This window comes from Clupea harengus, chromosome 15 (assembly GCF_900700415.2).
Source record: "Clupea harengus chromosome 15, Ch_v2.0.2, whole genome shotgun sequence".
Classification (NCBI taxonomy): Eukaryota; Metazoa; Chordata; class Actinopteri; order Clupeiformes; family Clupeidae; genus Clupea; species Clupea harengus.
In genome coordinates this window covers 11,147,981-11,161,797 of record NC_045166.1, presented here as the reverse complement: position 1 = coordinate 11,161,797, position 13,817 = coordinate 11,147,981, and the positions used below count along the sequence as shown (strand labels likewise).

At 46.6% G+C, this 13,817-nt stretch overlaps 1 protein-coding gene across 7 annotated transcripts in view; it reads left to right on the top strand.

Moving 5' to 3' along the window:
* ppp1r13bb (protein phosphatase 1, regulatory subunit 13Bb) overlaps nucleotides 1-13,817 on the top strand; it is a 52,808-nt gene that overhangs the window by 21,693 nt on the left and 17,298 nt on the right. For 4 of the 7 annotated variants that reach the window (XM_031581975.2, XM_042709954.1, XM_031581973.2 and 1 more), the window contains exons 5-6: nucleotides 1,743-1,813; nucleotides 12,624-12,725. In XM_031581975.2, coding sequence (XP_031437835.1) covers nucleotides 1,743-1,813; nucleotides 12,624-12,725 — 173 coding nt within the window. Of the gene's footprint in view, nucleotides 1-1,742; nucleotides 1,814-8,975; nucleotides 9,885-10,978; nucleotides 11,210-12,623; nucleotides 12,726-12,813; nucleotides 13,046-13,817 lie in introns of those variants that run through there. The other 3 variants (XM_042709955.1, XM_042709956.1, XM_042709957.1) reach the window with 3 other exon arrangements.

Here is a 13,817-nt window from a genome sequence, read left to right as displayed (position 1 = left end):
TTATATAACATAAACTGTATTCATTGATTTGATAGCTTATCATTTTTAATGACTGGGCAAGAGATAAAATATATCAGTAACAAGCTATTGCTCTCTCTTGCTCGATTCAACACACTTTATTTGCATGACCATGTAAAGGAAAATAATATTGCAAAGCTTCGAACACAGACACATAGGAAAAACCTTGAAATCCAGAATCATAGAATATATTAAACGCACATCTCTCCGTCCCTCTCTCGCTCTCTCTCTTCCTGTGTGTGTGGCTGGGCTGAGGGCAGTGTTTGTCTCTCTCTCTCTCTTTCTTTCTCTCTTTCTCTCTCTCCACCCCTCCCTCTCCCTTTTCTCTCTCTCTCTGCCTCTCTCTCTCTGCCTCTCTCTGTCTCTCTCTCTCTCTCTCTCTCTCTCTCTCTCTCTCTCTCTCTCTCTCTCTCTCTCTCTCTCACTCTGTGTGGGGCTGGTCTGAGGGCAGTGTTTGAGGCTGTGCTGGCCTCGCTTGGCTCCAGTGAGCTGGAACGCGAGTGTCTCCAGTGGAGGGTGTAAAACGGTCCCATCACCCTCCACTGAGCGGCCGGCTGTCACCCTCCCAGTGACAGGCCCTCATCCAGCACATCCCCACCGTCTCTCTCTCTCTCTCTCTCTCTCTCTCTCTTTCTCCGTCTGTCTGTCTGTCTGTTTCTCTGTCTGTTCGTCCATCATGCTCCTCCTCCCTGTCTCTACAGTCCTCTTTCAGTTTCTACTCTTATTCTCTCTCATACACTCTCTGTGTTATTGTTTTTTCCCCTATTTTCCTTTTCTGTCTTATGCTCTCTCTCTCAAACTTTCCATTCTCTTCCTTGCCCTCCCTCCCCAGTTTCTGACCTCATCCCCCTCTCTTTCTCTCACTCACTCACTCTCTCTCTCTCACTCCACATACATTTCACATACATCATCTCCTGTTGTTCTCTGTCTGTTAACTGTCTATCTCTCATGTTCTTCCCGGTTTCCAATCCTCCTTCTCCATCTGTGCTGTGGTTCCAGCCCTCCTGTCTCGCCTTTCCCATACCAGTCCCTTCTCTGAGTCTTCCCTGTCCCGTCTGTCCTCCTGACTCCCTGTCCTTTAAATGTGACACCTTTTATTGTGTGATGTCATCATCCCACACTTTTACTTCTGTCACAGGCCACATCATCCATCCCTGCACAAGCACTTCCTTGTTTCATCTCTCTCTCGCACAGCGCTCTCTCTCTCTTTCTTTCTTTCTTACTGTGTTTCTCCTTCTCTCTCTCCCTCTCTTTTGTTTCTTTCGTTCTTTTCTTTCTGTCTTTGTCTTTCTTTCTCTCTCTCTCTCTCTCTCTCTCTAGGTTAGACAGGATTACCCCCTAGTTGTCCTCCCACCACCCCCCGTCGGCTGCCCTTCTGGATTAATGCAGAAAGGGCTTCGGCAGAGCGCCGCCCTCCTGGATGTGCTGTAATCCACTAAAAGCACTCCTTTCTGAATGCATCCCAAAGTCACATGTCTCCCGTCGCACAAACATTCCCAGCTTGTCGTGTTGAGCGAGTTAGGTGACTCTTATCACTGCTGATCAGCAGAGACAGAAGAGGGGGGTCCTCCCTCATGTGGATCCTAGCACAAACACATAACAAGGCCTCTGAAACCCAAATCCCTGTCTGTGTGTGTGTGGGTGGGTGGTAACCATTCAAGTCTCGCCCCGACTGTGAAACTAACTTCTCTGTGTGTGCGTTTCTCTTTCTTTCCCGTTTGCAGGCAGCCAACAATCTCAGGACCACAGTAGCAGATGGAGTGGCTCCAGCTCAGAAAAGCACAACGAGAACGGGGTACGTTCACACCACCGGCATTGTTTACCTCTTGATTTTGTGCTTGATTGATTTCCACACCCGTGTGTTTAACATCAGTGCTGAAATGACTGACACATATTCTCAGTCAGACTAGAATGATTATTCTTCTGTTCCCCTCCATGTCATGCGCCAACACTCTTCAAGGTTTTATACATATCCAGATACACTCAAGGTTTTGATAAGAAATCTTAAGTCTTCTGCAATGCCATTAAAATACATTGCTAACTTAGAGGTCACCTTGTCCTCAGCAGATCCATTCCCTTTTTGAAGGCCTCCTTCTGAGGGTTGTAGACAGATAAACCTCTGTCCACTCCACCAAACTGGAACATATTTGGATGTCAGATGTGGCTGTGTGTGAAATTGGGTTATGCATGTGTTACTCATCTAAATGAATTTTGAGCACAACATGAGTTTCTTTTTTTTTTTTTTTTTTACTCTTGCACAATTTGGAAAATGAATTACGTTACATTTTTTAAATTCTGCTCATGATGGGATCATTGACTCACTTGGTATGTCGCAAGCCAAAGGCAAAACCGTCTGACATTTAAGACGGAAGTCAAATCTTGTTTTGCATAAATACCATGCATTGGCTGAAAGCATTTGCTTATTTCATCTTCATAATTTATGTTAATTTGTTTTTGTGGCTGCGACAAACCAAGCGAGTCAATGATCCTAAGGCAAAACCGTCTGACATTATTACCTGAAGTTAAACTAATGGTTTTGAGGTATGGTTTTATAGGCAACTAGTTTTGGTACCATCCTCAAATTCATTTTGATAGCATAGTCATGTGATGTGATAGTCATGTGAAGGACAGATAAACACCTTGGTCTTTCCCACTAGCCATCTAGGATATGCCCTATGTAGTTCTGTATACGTGCTGGAATACCCTGCAAGAATGGAAGAAAAGCTTTCACAGCATGACATTGCCAGCTATACTGGCAAAAGACACCAGTTACTGTGTTGGCAAGCTTCTATCAGTGTCAACTGGGCTGTTGGTGGTGTTTGCAAGGTTTTTGCATGCCTTTTAGGTAGTAAGCATGCTAGTTTTGGAACAGAACTCCTTATTGCTGCTTTAAATCAAGTATATATGTGTGTTAATCATATGCCTTTGTGAGCTGAAACATGACGTTTCTTTCTCTGTATGTGCTTAAAAGTGTACCTTCTGTGTGTGTGTGTTTGTCAGCAAGGGCTGATAAGAAGAACTAGTAGTCCTTCTTTTCTGCCTTGCTGATGCATTGCGTTGCAAAAAGCATAGCAAGATGACCTCGGACGTGAGCGACCCACCACGTGGTTATCTCTGCTGACAGAGTGCTTTGGCATCAGAGAACACTAACTTCTTTCTGTATAAACCTTGTGTGATGTGTTTAACTTTGCTTCTCTCATCCGCTGCAGAATGGGAGTAGGCCCGGGCCTCTCTCTTGTCTGCCAGGACATGAGTGAGCCCGACCATTGTTGTTGAATAAAATGATACTTATACACAACTCTGAGTCCGAGGTAAACCTGAGTGTAAATTTTCACCAAACACAAACGTTATTATTTAATATAATCACATTTCAATTTCAAATCAGAAATACTAGACTTTCAGTTGTACACACTGGCAGCTTTTCCCGAGCAACGTTGCCCCATTTTGATCTGATTCAATGCTGTGTTCAACTATGCATCACTTCATTTCATGGACTGACTACCTTACAGTGCACTGTGTCACTGATTAGGAGTCCTGGCGTTTGAAGTGAAACACAACTTGTGATGTCTTTCACATGACTGTACAACATGAGTTCCACTTGTGCATGGCCTTTGCTTATTTCATCTTCATCAGTGAGCAGCTTTGCTTTGCCTTGCCATGGCAACCCGCACTATATGTGAAACACTCCACTTCAGTGCGTGCCTCACACTCTTTTACTGAACTGTGGTGTGTGTGTGTGTGTGTGTGTGTTTAATAGCACTCGACTGTAGTCCACTTAGTGACGCTTGCGTCCACGGGCGTTTCTACCCCTCTTTTGCAAACATCTGTCCCAGATTCAGGCAAAATCAAGAGTCGCGTTCTCCGAAGCGAAACTAATTTCACCTTTAGGGAAAGTAGAGGGTGGATAGATGGATGGATGGATGGATGCATCGCCTCAGCACGAAAAAGACTTTGTGTGACTGAAGGACGGCAATGGAACTGCTCGTCCTGCTGTCTTCAGTCATCCACCCCCACCCCCCCCACCCCCCCACACGTCTTTGCTCTCAGCAACCAGTTGTTGGAAAGAGACTGAGCTCAGACTCCAGGGGCAGCTCCTGCAGCGACGACGACAGCGACGACTACAGCGACAACGACGACCAAGTGAGCTGATTAGCGAAGCAGTCACACTAGTGGTGCTAACTTAAGCGTGGCTCTACGCAACGCTCCCAATTAGCACCATCCTGCCAGCTGTCAGGTGGGGAGCTCCAGAGATTGCTGCCAGAGGAGGGAAAAAAAATCCAGCAGCCAGGCAGGAAGCACAGCACCCACGTGGTGCTCCTCCATCTCATTCATGCCTGTTAAACCTCCACTGGCTGGCATCGGGCGAGCGGTTTAATGCATTTGGCTCCTTGATGTGACTGACTTAGTTACTGAATCTCGTGATGGATCGGGAGCCAATTTCACAAACAGCCAGCTTTTAATTGAGGTCGGCGTGAACTACATGTGAACTGCAAGTGAGCTACATCAACTACACGTGAATTTTTGGCTGGAGGTCATGGCCATGTATTTGTCATCCACCAGTTTTCATTAATGAAGTTGGTCTGATGTTCAAGTGATGGAGTACCGAACAGCGAGTAATGGGTGTGAAGTGTATTGGGCAGACTCAAAGACTGTGCCAATGGTCAATGTCATTGGTCCTCTTTCAGACAGGCCTTCCGACGCCGCAGGGCTCAAGCTTGGTCTTGAGGAGTTGTTTGGCCTCCCTTAAACGCTGCTATATTTGTTTGGGCCATTTAATCGGATGACGCCTTGTTGTTGGGCAACTTATTAAGGGTTGGCTTAGTCGTCTCCCTCTCAGTAAATGCAATCAATTTCTTAACCCCCCCTCCCCACTCCATCTCTTCGAGGATGAGGATCACACATGATTCCAATGAGGATTGGCAATGGGTGTTACAACATGACCCTGTGTTGTGTGTCTGTCTGTGTGTGTGTGTGGGTGGGGGGGTGTGTGTTGGTGGTTGGTCATTAAGTGCAGAGGAGCGCTGTTTTCGTGGCCATCCTGGTTCTTTCTATATAATTTTAAGGATTACACTAGTTTCATGACATAACGCTGCTCTAAGAGGATCACCATCCTCGTTATCCGCTTGCTCTGCCAGAGGAGGGGCTTTTCTCCGCCAGCCCCTCAGCCCTTCTCAGAGTGCTCTCAAAGAGACTCGTCTCACACACACACACACACACACACACACACACACAGACACACACACACACACACACACAAACTGATAAACACACGCGTGCGCATAATGGACACACTTACACTTAGCAACAGCCACACCCACCCCGTCGCAGTGTTGGTAATCCCTAGACACGTGCCCAGCCTCTAGCAAGGGCTGTATATGGGGCTTCTCCCGTTCATCCTCCCTGCCATGTCCTCAGTTGTGGTCTAGCCGTCCCTCACTATCCATCGCTGTCTCTCGCTCCGTCTCTGTCCCTCTTTCACACTTGCTCGCTGCCTCTCCCTCTCCCTCCTCCTCTTTTGCGCTCACTTGTTTACTCCTGTGGGCCTCATCAGCGAGGCTGTGTCGCTCGAGTGCGCTGGAGCATGCTTGCGTTCGCCAGCGGGGTTTTCTCAGAGAGGGGCGTGTTCGCTGGAGTTTAGTCAGCCATCCCCCCCCATCTCCGTCTATACCCCCACCCCCACCCGCATCCTCCTCCTCCTCCTCCTCCATCCTCCCCACTCCGCTCCTCGCTTGTCCCCTCCCCGTCCGCTCTCGTCCGATTCATCTCCCCATCTTCCCATCCCTCCTGCTCGGCACGACAGATCTAACATCCACACTGCCAGGATCTGCTCGCCGAGGCTTGGGAGGGGCGTGCTATAAGGTAAGGGAGCCAAACACGGCTATGAGGAGTCTAGGTCCCCTAAGTGCACATAGGGGATCGTTTATTTATTGTCCAGTTGGAGACTGTCATTACTTCTATCATTGTTGTTTTAGGATTGCTCACACAGTTTTCATATGTGCTTCTTTAAGATTCGGTGACCTATTTCTGAGCCGGACCAAATTGCATTTACTCCTCTAAGGGTGTAATGCATGGTTGCACAAGTCACATGCTTCTTGATGCAGGATATTACTTTTTGCATTTAATAATGCACAATTTTTAAACTGAGCAAGTTAACTGGGAAGTTTCGGACTTTACAGTTGACTTTGTTTTTAATGTCTGTAGGTCGCTGTCTCAAGGGTGGGCGCTCTCAGATGTTTGCTGTTGCTAGTTTCCAAGTACTTGTTGTTGGTTGGTATCAGCAACTGAAGTATTTGGACTGTTTTCTGTCCTAGTAGTAGATTTTTGGGGGGCTTGCTTTTTGGGTGCTTTTCACTTCATCCAAGTATGTGCATTTTACCGTTAGGCCAAGGAGGCTTATGCTAAAAACCTATCTCTCTACTCCTGTGCTCAGCTAGAGTCCCTTTTAATATCTTTGGAGTCTAGTCTTCACATAGTTTAAAGTGTGGTGCACGAAGGTGCCTTTTAGTCATCTTTCTGAGCAAGTATGATGTCAGTGTAATCTGTGTTCTTTTTAATTAGGCTCTTTCAAAGAAAAAGCCTCTGTTCTGTTCCTAGTAAATTGAAGTGTCCCATTCAGGGAGAATGAATGATCTACACTGGGCAAATGCTAGTTTCTTTCAAGTGATTGCAACATATTTTTTTTCTAGCAAGTCAGCTTAGCCCCTGTGCATAGTCAGGGTTTCAATGAAACCACCTGTGTTGGCATTTTCCCCCAGAATGGAGCAGTTTGATGTGGTTTCAGCATGCTTTTGCCAAACCACCCTTTGAGAGCAGTGGAAGAAAAAGATGCAGTGTCTTTAGTGGGGCAATCCATTCAGCCCCCCTGAAAAAGATTAGTATACTGCATCTTGCCCTTTTGTTTCCTCCCCCCTTGAGTATTTATAAGGATGGTTTTGGCCAGATGTCCTCTGCCATTTAATCTGCTCTCTGGGACTGAAGAAGGCAGAGGCAATCTGGATTTCCCGTAAATGTTTTTAATAAGGCGGCAGATCTTTGCCTGTGTATGTATTGACATATCTACATTGCAATCCCCTAGAGAAAGATTGACCAGTCTACAGCATAAATCCTCTCCTGATGGGATGGTTTAGTTTGCGAGCAACAGGCCAGAAGATTTCATTAGTAAAACACGATTGTAATGAAATCACACTTATTTCAAAAGTTAACCATTCCCACTCTGTGAGCGAGGGGTAGGTAGAGCATTTTAATACTTACAAATCGTCCTCGTGCCTTTTACACCTCTGCTTGCACTGAGAGTCCTTGTCAGTGTCAGTGGCTCGCTCTCAACATCAAAACTACAGGGCCTTTCAGCCTACCCACTGACCTTCTTCTTTTGTCCTGCCCTGGATGAGAGGCAGAGGACTCTCAACACACAGGGCCAGGGCACTGTTTGCATGCAAGCCACGATGAGGATCAGCAGGATCCAGTCCCTCAGGCTTACTCCATTAGACCCCCCATTGCATGCTTTTTTTTTCCTTTTTTTTTTTTTTACTAGTGTAGTGACATTGGACCTACAGAGGAACTCCCCCCGATGCTTGTCGAGGTTGGGAGAACTGTTTGACTTTAAGGTTTGAAGTGCCCTCATCTGAACCCTAAAACATGCCCAGATATTGCCCTGAGGTATGTTCAGGCGGGTTTGTTTCCCTGTAATTGGTTCAAGCTTGTTTGGTTACCAGCTCGATTACTGACAACGTTCCTCTTCTCTGAATAGGAAGCTTCTGATGTGTGTTTGGCCTCTCTCCTGCCCTTTAGAGACCTCAGGCTGTTTGTTCAGGTACTTCCACTGGAAAGCAGACAGGCCGTCTCGCAGGTGTGGAGGTCTGGGTCAGACGAGACCTTTGACCTGAGAGAATCCTTAGCCATGTTTCGCTTTGAGGCACCAGTCAGTGAGAGAGAGCGTGTCTATTCGTATTGCTCAAGCCCAGGAACATCTGGGTAATCCAATTAAAGCTTGCGTCCGTGGAGTTCCTTGTTGCTCTATTGCCATAGCGACTGTCTCTGTCTGTCTCTCCGAGCGCCCGCGTGATGATGTGATCCAGCCAGTGTCCCGTGTGTGCAAACAGAGGCTGGCACAGTCGCCCTGTAAGCCATGAATCACTCTCCCTACAAATCGAGTCAGGGCGTCCTCGTCGAAGCCTAATGAAATTGGGAGGCCTGCCAACGTACCACTCAACCCTGTGACAAAAGAGCCTACTGTTGGCCCTGGCCCTGACTGCATTGATCCTAAACTGAACTGAACTGAACTATGCTGTACTGCTGTTTGGTTGCTTCTGCGTCGCTTCTTCCTCGCTTCTTCCTCTTCCCCTGTGCACAGTCGACACAAATGGAATTGATCGGCTCGCCTTAATCTAATGCTAATCATTATGAAAGTGCAACAGCTGTAGTACACAGTAGTGACCTTCATTTCTTTCCAGAATCCTGGATATTTTCATTTTAACCACCTCTCGTTGGATGAGTTTTCATATCGCACGATGAGTTGTTTGTTTAAGGGGAAGAAGCATTCTGATCTTCATTAGCCTACATGTCAGTGCTTGTCCTCTGTTTGTCCCTTCCAGGCCTCTGTCAAAACTGAAAAGACCCAGCCATCTTTTGAGCCTGCACAGCAGAATGCCTGCAAAACGGTGGCATTTGTGTGACTATTAATACTCCAGATTCATGTTGGGAGGCAGTATGTGCATTTGAGTCCTTGGCTAATGCGCACATCCCCCACTTCCTGCCTGCCTAGATCCAGGCCTCAGGCTGGTGTGTCCATGGAAGGTAGCTACCAGCGACAAGCAAATGTCCAGATGATATTTACACCAGAACAAAGACACGTACGGTACTGAATATGTCAGTTCTGGTTTGTATTACACCGGCATGGCACTCTGAAGGCATTTGTGTAGCCTGATGCGAAAGTTTAATTCCCCAATATTTATTTCTAAAGCAAAGAAATACTACATGGAATTTTTTCCCCCTGTGAATTTGTGTTCTCTTAGTGCTACTGAAATTTGTAATCGGACACTTTTTATAAAAAGGTTTTGTTTTTAATTGGGGTAATTTCATGGGGATGAAGGCATTACACATATACCTTCTCTGATTCATTCGCATTAAGTTGTTCCTGGTACCAGACATTCAAGGAATAGCTTGAGCATGGCAAGTTCCGTTAACTTAAACCAGAGAGAAATGAGGTGGGTGCTTTATGACTCATTTTAAGTATTCCCCAAAGTAGACACTAGCAAATTGTGAAAATGGGACGAGAAGTTTTCCCCCAACACTTGAACATTGAGTGAACAAGGATTTAAACGATGCATGCCGGAATGTACCCTTGTCACAGGGATGTGTGTGGTGTTTTTTTTTTTTTTTTTTTAAAGGGGGAAAGTAATTTAACAGTAGTTAAGGCAATATTCCAACTGAAATACTAAGTTCAATTCATCATGTAGATTTAGACTGACCTGATTGCATTTCTTCCTGCTGGCAAAATCCACTGGATATTTATTTTCAGCATGCCCTGCCCTTCAGCCATAGTGGGGCACAACCATTCCGTATTGATAGGTGGGTAGGAAGAGAGGATGAGATGGAGCAGCATCGTCAGAACGTGTGGTCGAGTGAGTGATGAGGGAACCCGTTATTACTCTCCAGCAAACAAAGACATAATTGAGCTCTTCTATTTATATCCAAATTGAACTACTACAAACAGTCGTTGGGATTGTTCGCTATAGAATTTAATAGCAGTTTTTATTTACAAAATGGAATTTAAACACCAGGAAGTTGTTGAGGAATTGACGTCTGAGGGACAATGCAACACAATTAAACTACGCTCTTGCAGAATATCTTGGAGTCAAAGCCAGCAGGTAGTGTGTTTTTCATTTAAAACTGTTTACCTAATATGACTGCCTAAAGGTCTGTCGTCATGTCATTTCATGAATGTAGTTCTACATCAAACAGTGAAGAACACAATTTTCAGTTTTTCATTTTCAACCCTAAAGTCAGTGTTGATTCAAAGTATAGGCAGAAATCTGCTTGTTTTCTCACAGAGAATTGCATATGTTTAATGAAGGTTGTGAAGTTTTTTTCAACTCGATCAAATATTACCTCATAAGTGTGTTACATACATTCTACAACACAGAAATCACTGTAAGATGTTACTTTTGACTGGATCTTTACTTTGGTGTGATTTCCTGCATGTTTCATCTCCCTACCTGGACTGCACCGGTCAAAGTTAATTGGGCATAGCCTAGTTAGTTGGGCATAACGCCGCTGCACATGTTAGGAATTCAACGAAAACAACAAGACACCCATATCTATTAATGCTCTTCACTGAACATGTGGAGCTGGAAATAGATTAAGTCCGCAGGCGTTGGGTGACCTAAGCCTTTGCAAGGCCACATTTACCAGCTTTGTCATCATCGGGGGAACATTCAACCCAGCGCCACTCCGTGACATTATCCCAGACCTACAAGGAGACCTACATAACAGCAGGGCTTTAAACAAGCGATGCTCTGTGATTATCAGATGTCTGACTCTGGCAAACATCACTGAAAATAAATGTACATGATGAAAACTGTGAGGAGATGGCCAAGCCATTTCCCTTTGATTGCTTACTCCACCAAAATATACAAATTCAGATTAGAGAAAACAGTGTTTTTTTATTTAGATACCCTGACGCTTCACTATATGGTTACACACACACACACACACACACACACACACCTCGAGAGAAACTTTCCCAGGCTGCCTGGGATGGAAGTTACCTATACGAGGCTTGTGCGATTGTGCTATCCACCTCAGCATCATCCCTATGGCACTTGTTGGCTGGCGCATGGAAAACCACAAGCCCTGACGAGTGCACTGATCTAACCTGGCGCACTATGGGCAGGAGCTTTGTCGGGTGGCACAGTCAGACCTGGCCTGACCTGACCTGCTTGCACATTGAGCCTAATGGCTGTCTGTTGCGTACTGGCATAACCCGTGCCAGGTTGGCAGCCCTTAGTGTTGCATAAGCTTTGTTGGTGGCAAAGTCCCGTCGTAGACTGGCTTCCCTTTTCCGTGGCTTCCCTGAGGGTGAGAGTGTCAGGTTGGTGCTGGATGGGTCAGTTTGGTGGATCCTAGGAAGTTTTCTAATTCTCTGTGTGTGGTGCCAAAACATGTCAGATCTCATTGGAGTCTAACACTATAGGTAGGAACACCTACTCCTTCTCCTTTTCTTTTCTCTGCTCTGCTATATTTATAGTATATTTTACAAAATCAAGTGCGATGTCAGTCATGGCTTTTTTGTTTTCTTTGCCATGCACTTCTCAAAATTATAAAATGTTTCTGTTCTTGGATTGGGTTCACAAAATCAGTTCAGTCTGTTCTCTCGCCCTGCCTCTCTCTGCATGGCTTTAGCTCCATCTTTCCTGTGATTTGTGTGGGCGTTCTGTTCTCGCTCTCCTCGCTAGTCTTCCGAGAGCTCTCTGATGTTCATCTCAAACGCTCGCTCTCGGAGCAGGTTTGGTCCTGGTATAACTGCTGCTTCCAAAGCTTGCAGGAATGTCACAGCCCAGAGCCCAGAAACTATGAAGGGGACTGCAGCCATTTAATTTCTTCGTGCCCTGATGTGGGCTGGTTGTGTTGCACCCGGAGATAATACAGTAAACCAGTGACTTTTGACTGACTTTTTGAGTTTCTCCAGATTGTTTGTAGCCACCATATCTCGACAGGTGTGTTGTTTCAGCTACAGTGTCACACTGTTTCCCCTTCCTCTTTCTTGCGTATATCTTCCTCCTCTTCCTCCCTCTCTTCCTCCTTTCATCAGTGCAGCGTGAGTGTTCTGTCCTGCTGCCATGACGATGGCGCGGCCCCGGCTGGGGTGCCAGCGGGTGACTGATGGCTTTGCTCTTATCTCCCCCAATGCAGAATGACAGAGGCAGCGCTTCTGTCCCTCCATCCACCCCTCCACCCCTCCACCCCCCGCTCCTGCTCCTCATATCACGCCAGCCTGTTTACCAACTCGGCTCTGTCTTTCATCCCGTCCTTTTTCTCTCTTTCTTTCACACCATCTTGTCTTCTCTTTCTGACTCTCTGTTTGTAGAGAGAGGTCAGATAGTAGGGTATTGTCCAAACGCCACTTGCAATTAAGCTGTATATGTTGGTAGTCCATGTATTAGTCCTCCTTTTTCTGTTTGTGTGTGTGCATTTGCTGCTCCATGGTCAGTTTCCACATCCAGTTCTTGGAGACTGTTGTCTGTTCCAGTGTGGCCTCTGACTCAGGGTCTTGTGTTGTTGTTTGTTTGCAGAGGTGCTGATGCTGGAGGTTGTGGTCAGACCACAGCATAAGACTCCCCTGCACATCAGTGTTACTGTGGGGGTGGAGGAGAGACAAACATTAACCCCTCATTATTTTTTTTTCTCCCTCATTCTCTTCTCTCTGTCCCTCACTCTGTCTTTTTTTCTTTTCTTCTCCCTCTCCTTTTCCCATCTCTCTTTCTCTTTCTTTGTGTCATTCTCTCTTACTCTTTCTTTTTTCCCCTCCCTCTCCCTACTTCTCTCTCTCCCTCCTTCTCTCTCTCTCCACCCTGCTCCCTCCTTGTGTCTCTCTCTGCTCTGTGTAGGTGGGGAACCCTCGTGTGGAGCTCACTCTTTCTGAGCTGCAGGAGATGGCCACTCGACAACAGCAGCAAATCGAGGCCCAGCAACAGATGCTCGTCGCCAAGGTAACGCTCTCAGTTGTGCGTCGGGTGGGTGGTCCCTCGCTTGCCTCTATTGTGTGTGTGTGTGTGTGTGTGTGTCTGTGTGTGTGTTTGCGCACAACGCGCTGTCCAGTGTGTGTGTGTAGTCCTACTCTGAAGCCCTAGGGATAGCAAAACACCACGCTTGCCCTGGCCCGTGATCAATAACATGATTATTGGAAAGCTTTGAAGGTGAATAAGGGCATGTCATAGAACAGGAACACCCTATCTCCTCTCCAGCAGCTGGTTTGTGACAAGGCTGTGTTCTGTTTGGTGGTCAACTCGACACGCTGGTTTCCTCAATGGTAAGTCACTCCACGTGCAGCCATGACACCCAGGCTTTTTTCTGTGTGTTTGTGTAGCCTAATGATTTGGGAGTTACAGCCTAATTATTGTCAGGTCTCTTAACGAGAGAAGCACTCTTAGGTTGGTTGAGAGTGGGAGAGGGAAATATGCCTTTTTTTCTCCCCTCCTCCTGATGTTGAGGCCAGCAGTGTGTGTTGTGTTGTGCTTCACTTAGACCTCAGCTGCATGTCGCTTTTAGTTTTCACTGACAAGAGGCAGCTGTGGGACGAGACGCTAATGTCTACGAGCTCCTGAACACTGAAGCATTTCGTAATGAAGCATTTCATATGTGTTTTTGTTTTCTGTTAACTACTTTTGAGGCACAGCGCTGCTGTGAATGTGTCTTTGGGTTTGAGACGAGCAGTTCACCCCCCCCCCCCCCCCCTTCCTCCCTCCCTCCCTCCCTCTCTCTGTCTCTTTTTTTCGCTCGTCTGTTTGGGGGTGGGGTGAGGGGGAAAGTGGGGCGCTCTGGGCGTGTAATTGCTGTGACGACGGGGGACGGTGATGACACAGGGCTCCAGTCACCGCGAGACCACTGCTAGCTTGCGCTATTTTTAGCCATCGCTGCTCACACTCACGCACTCGCTCAGCCTGTCCTCAGCACCCTGCTCTCACAGTGTCCGTGCGCGTGCGTGTGTGTGTGAGTGTGAGAGAGAGAGAGAGAGAGAGAGAGAGAGTGTGTGTGTGTGTGAGAGTGTTTGTGATTATGTACATGTCATATGTACACTGCCA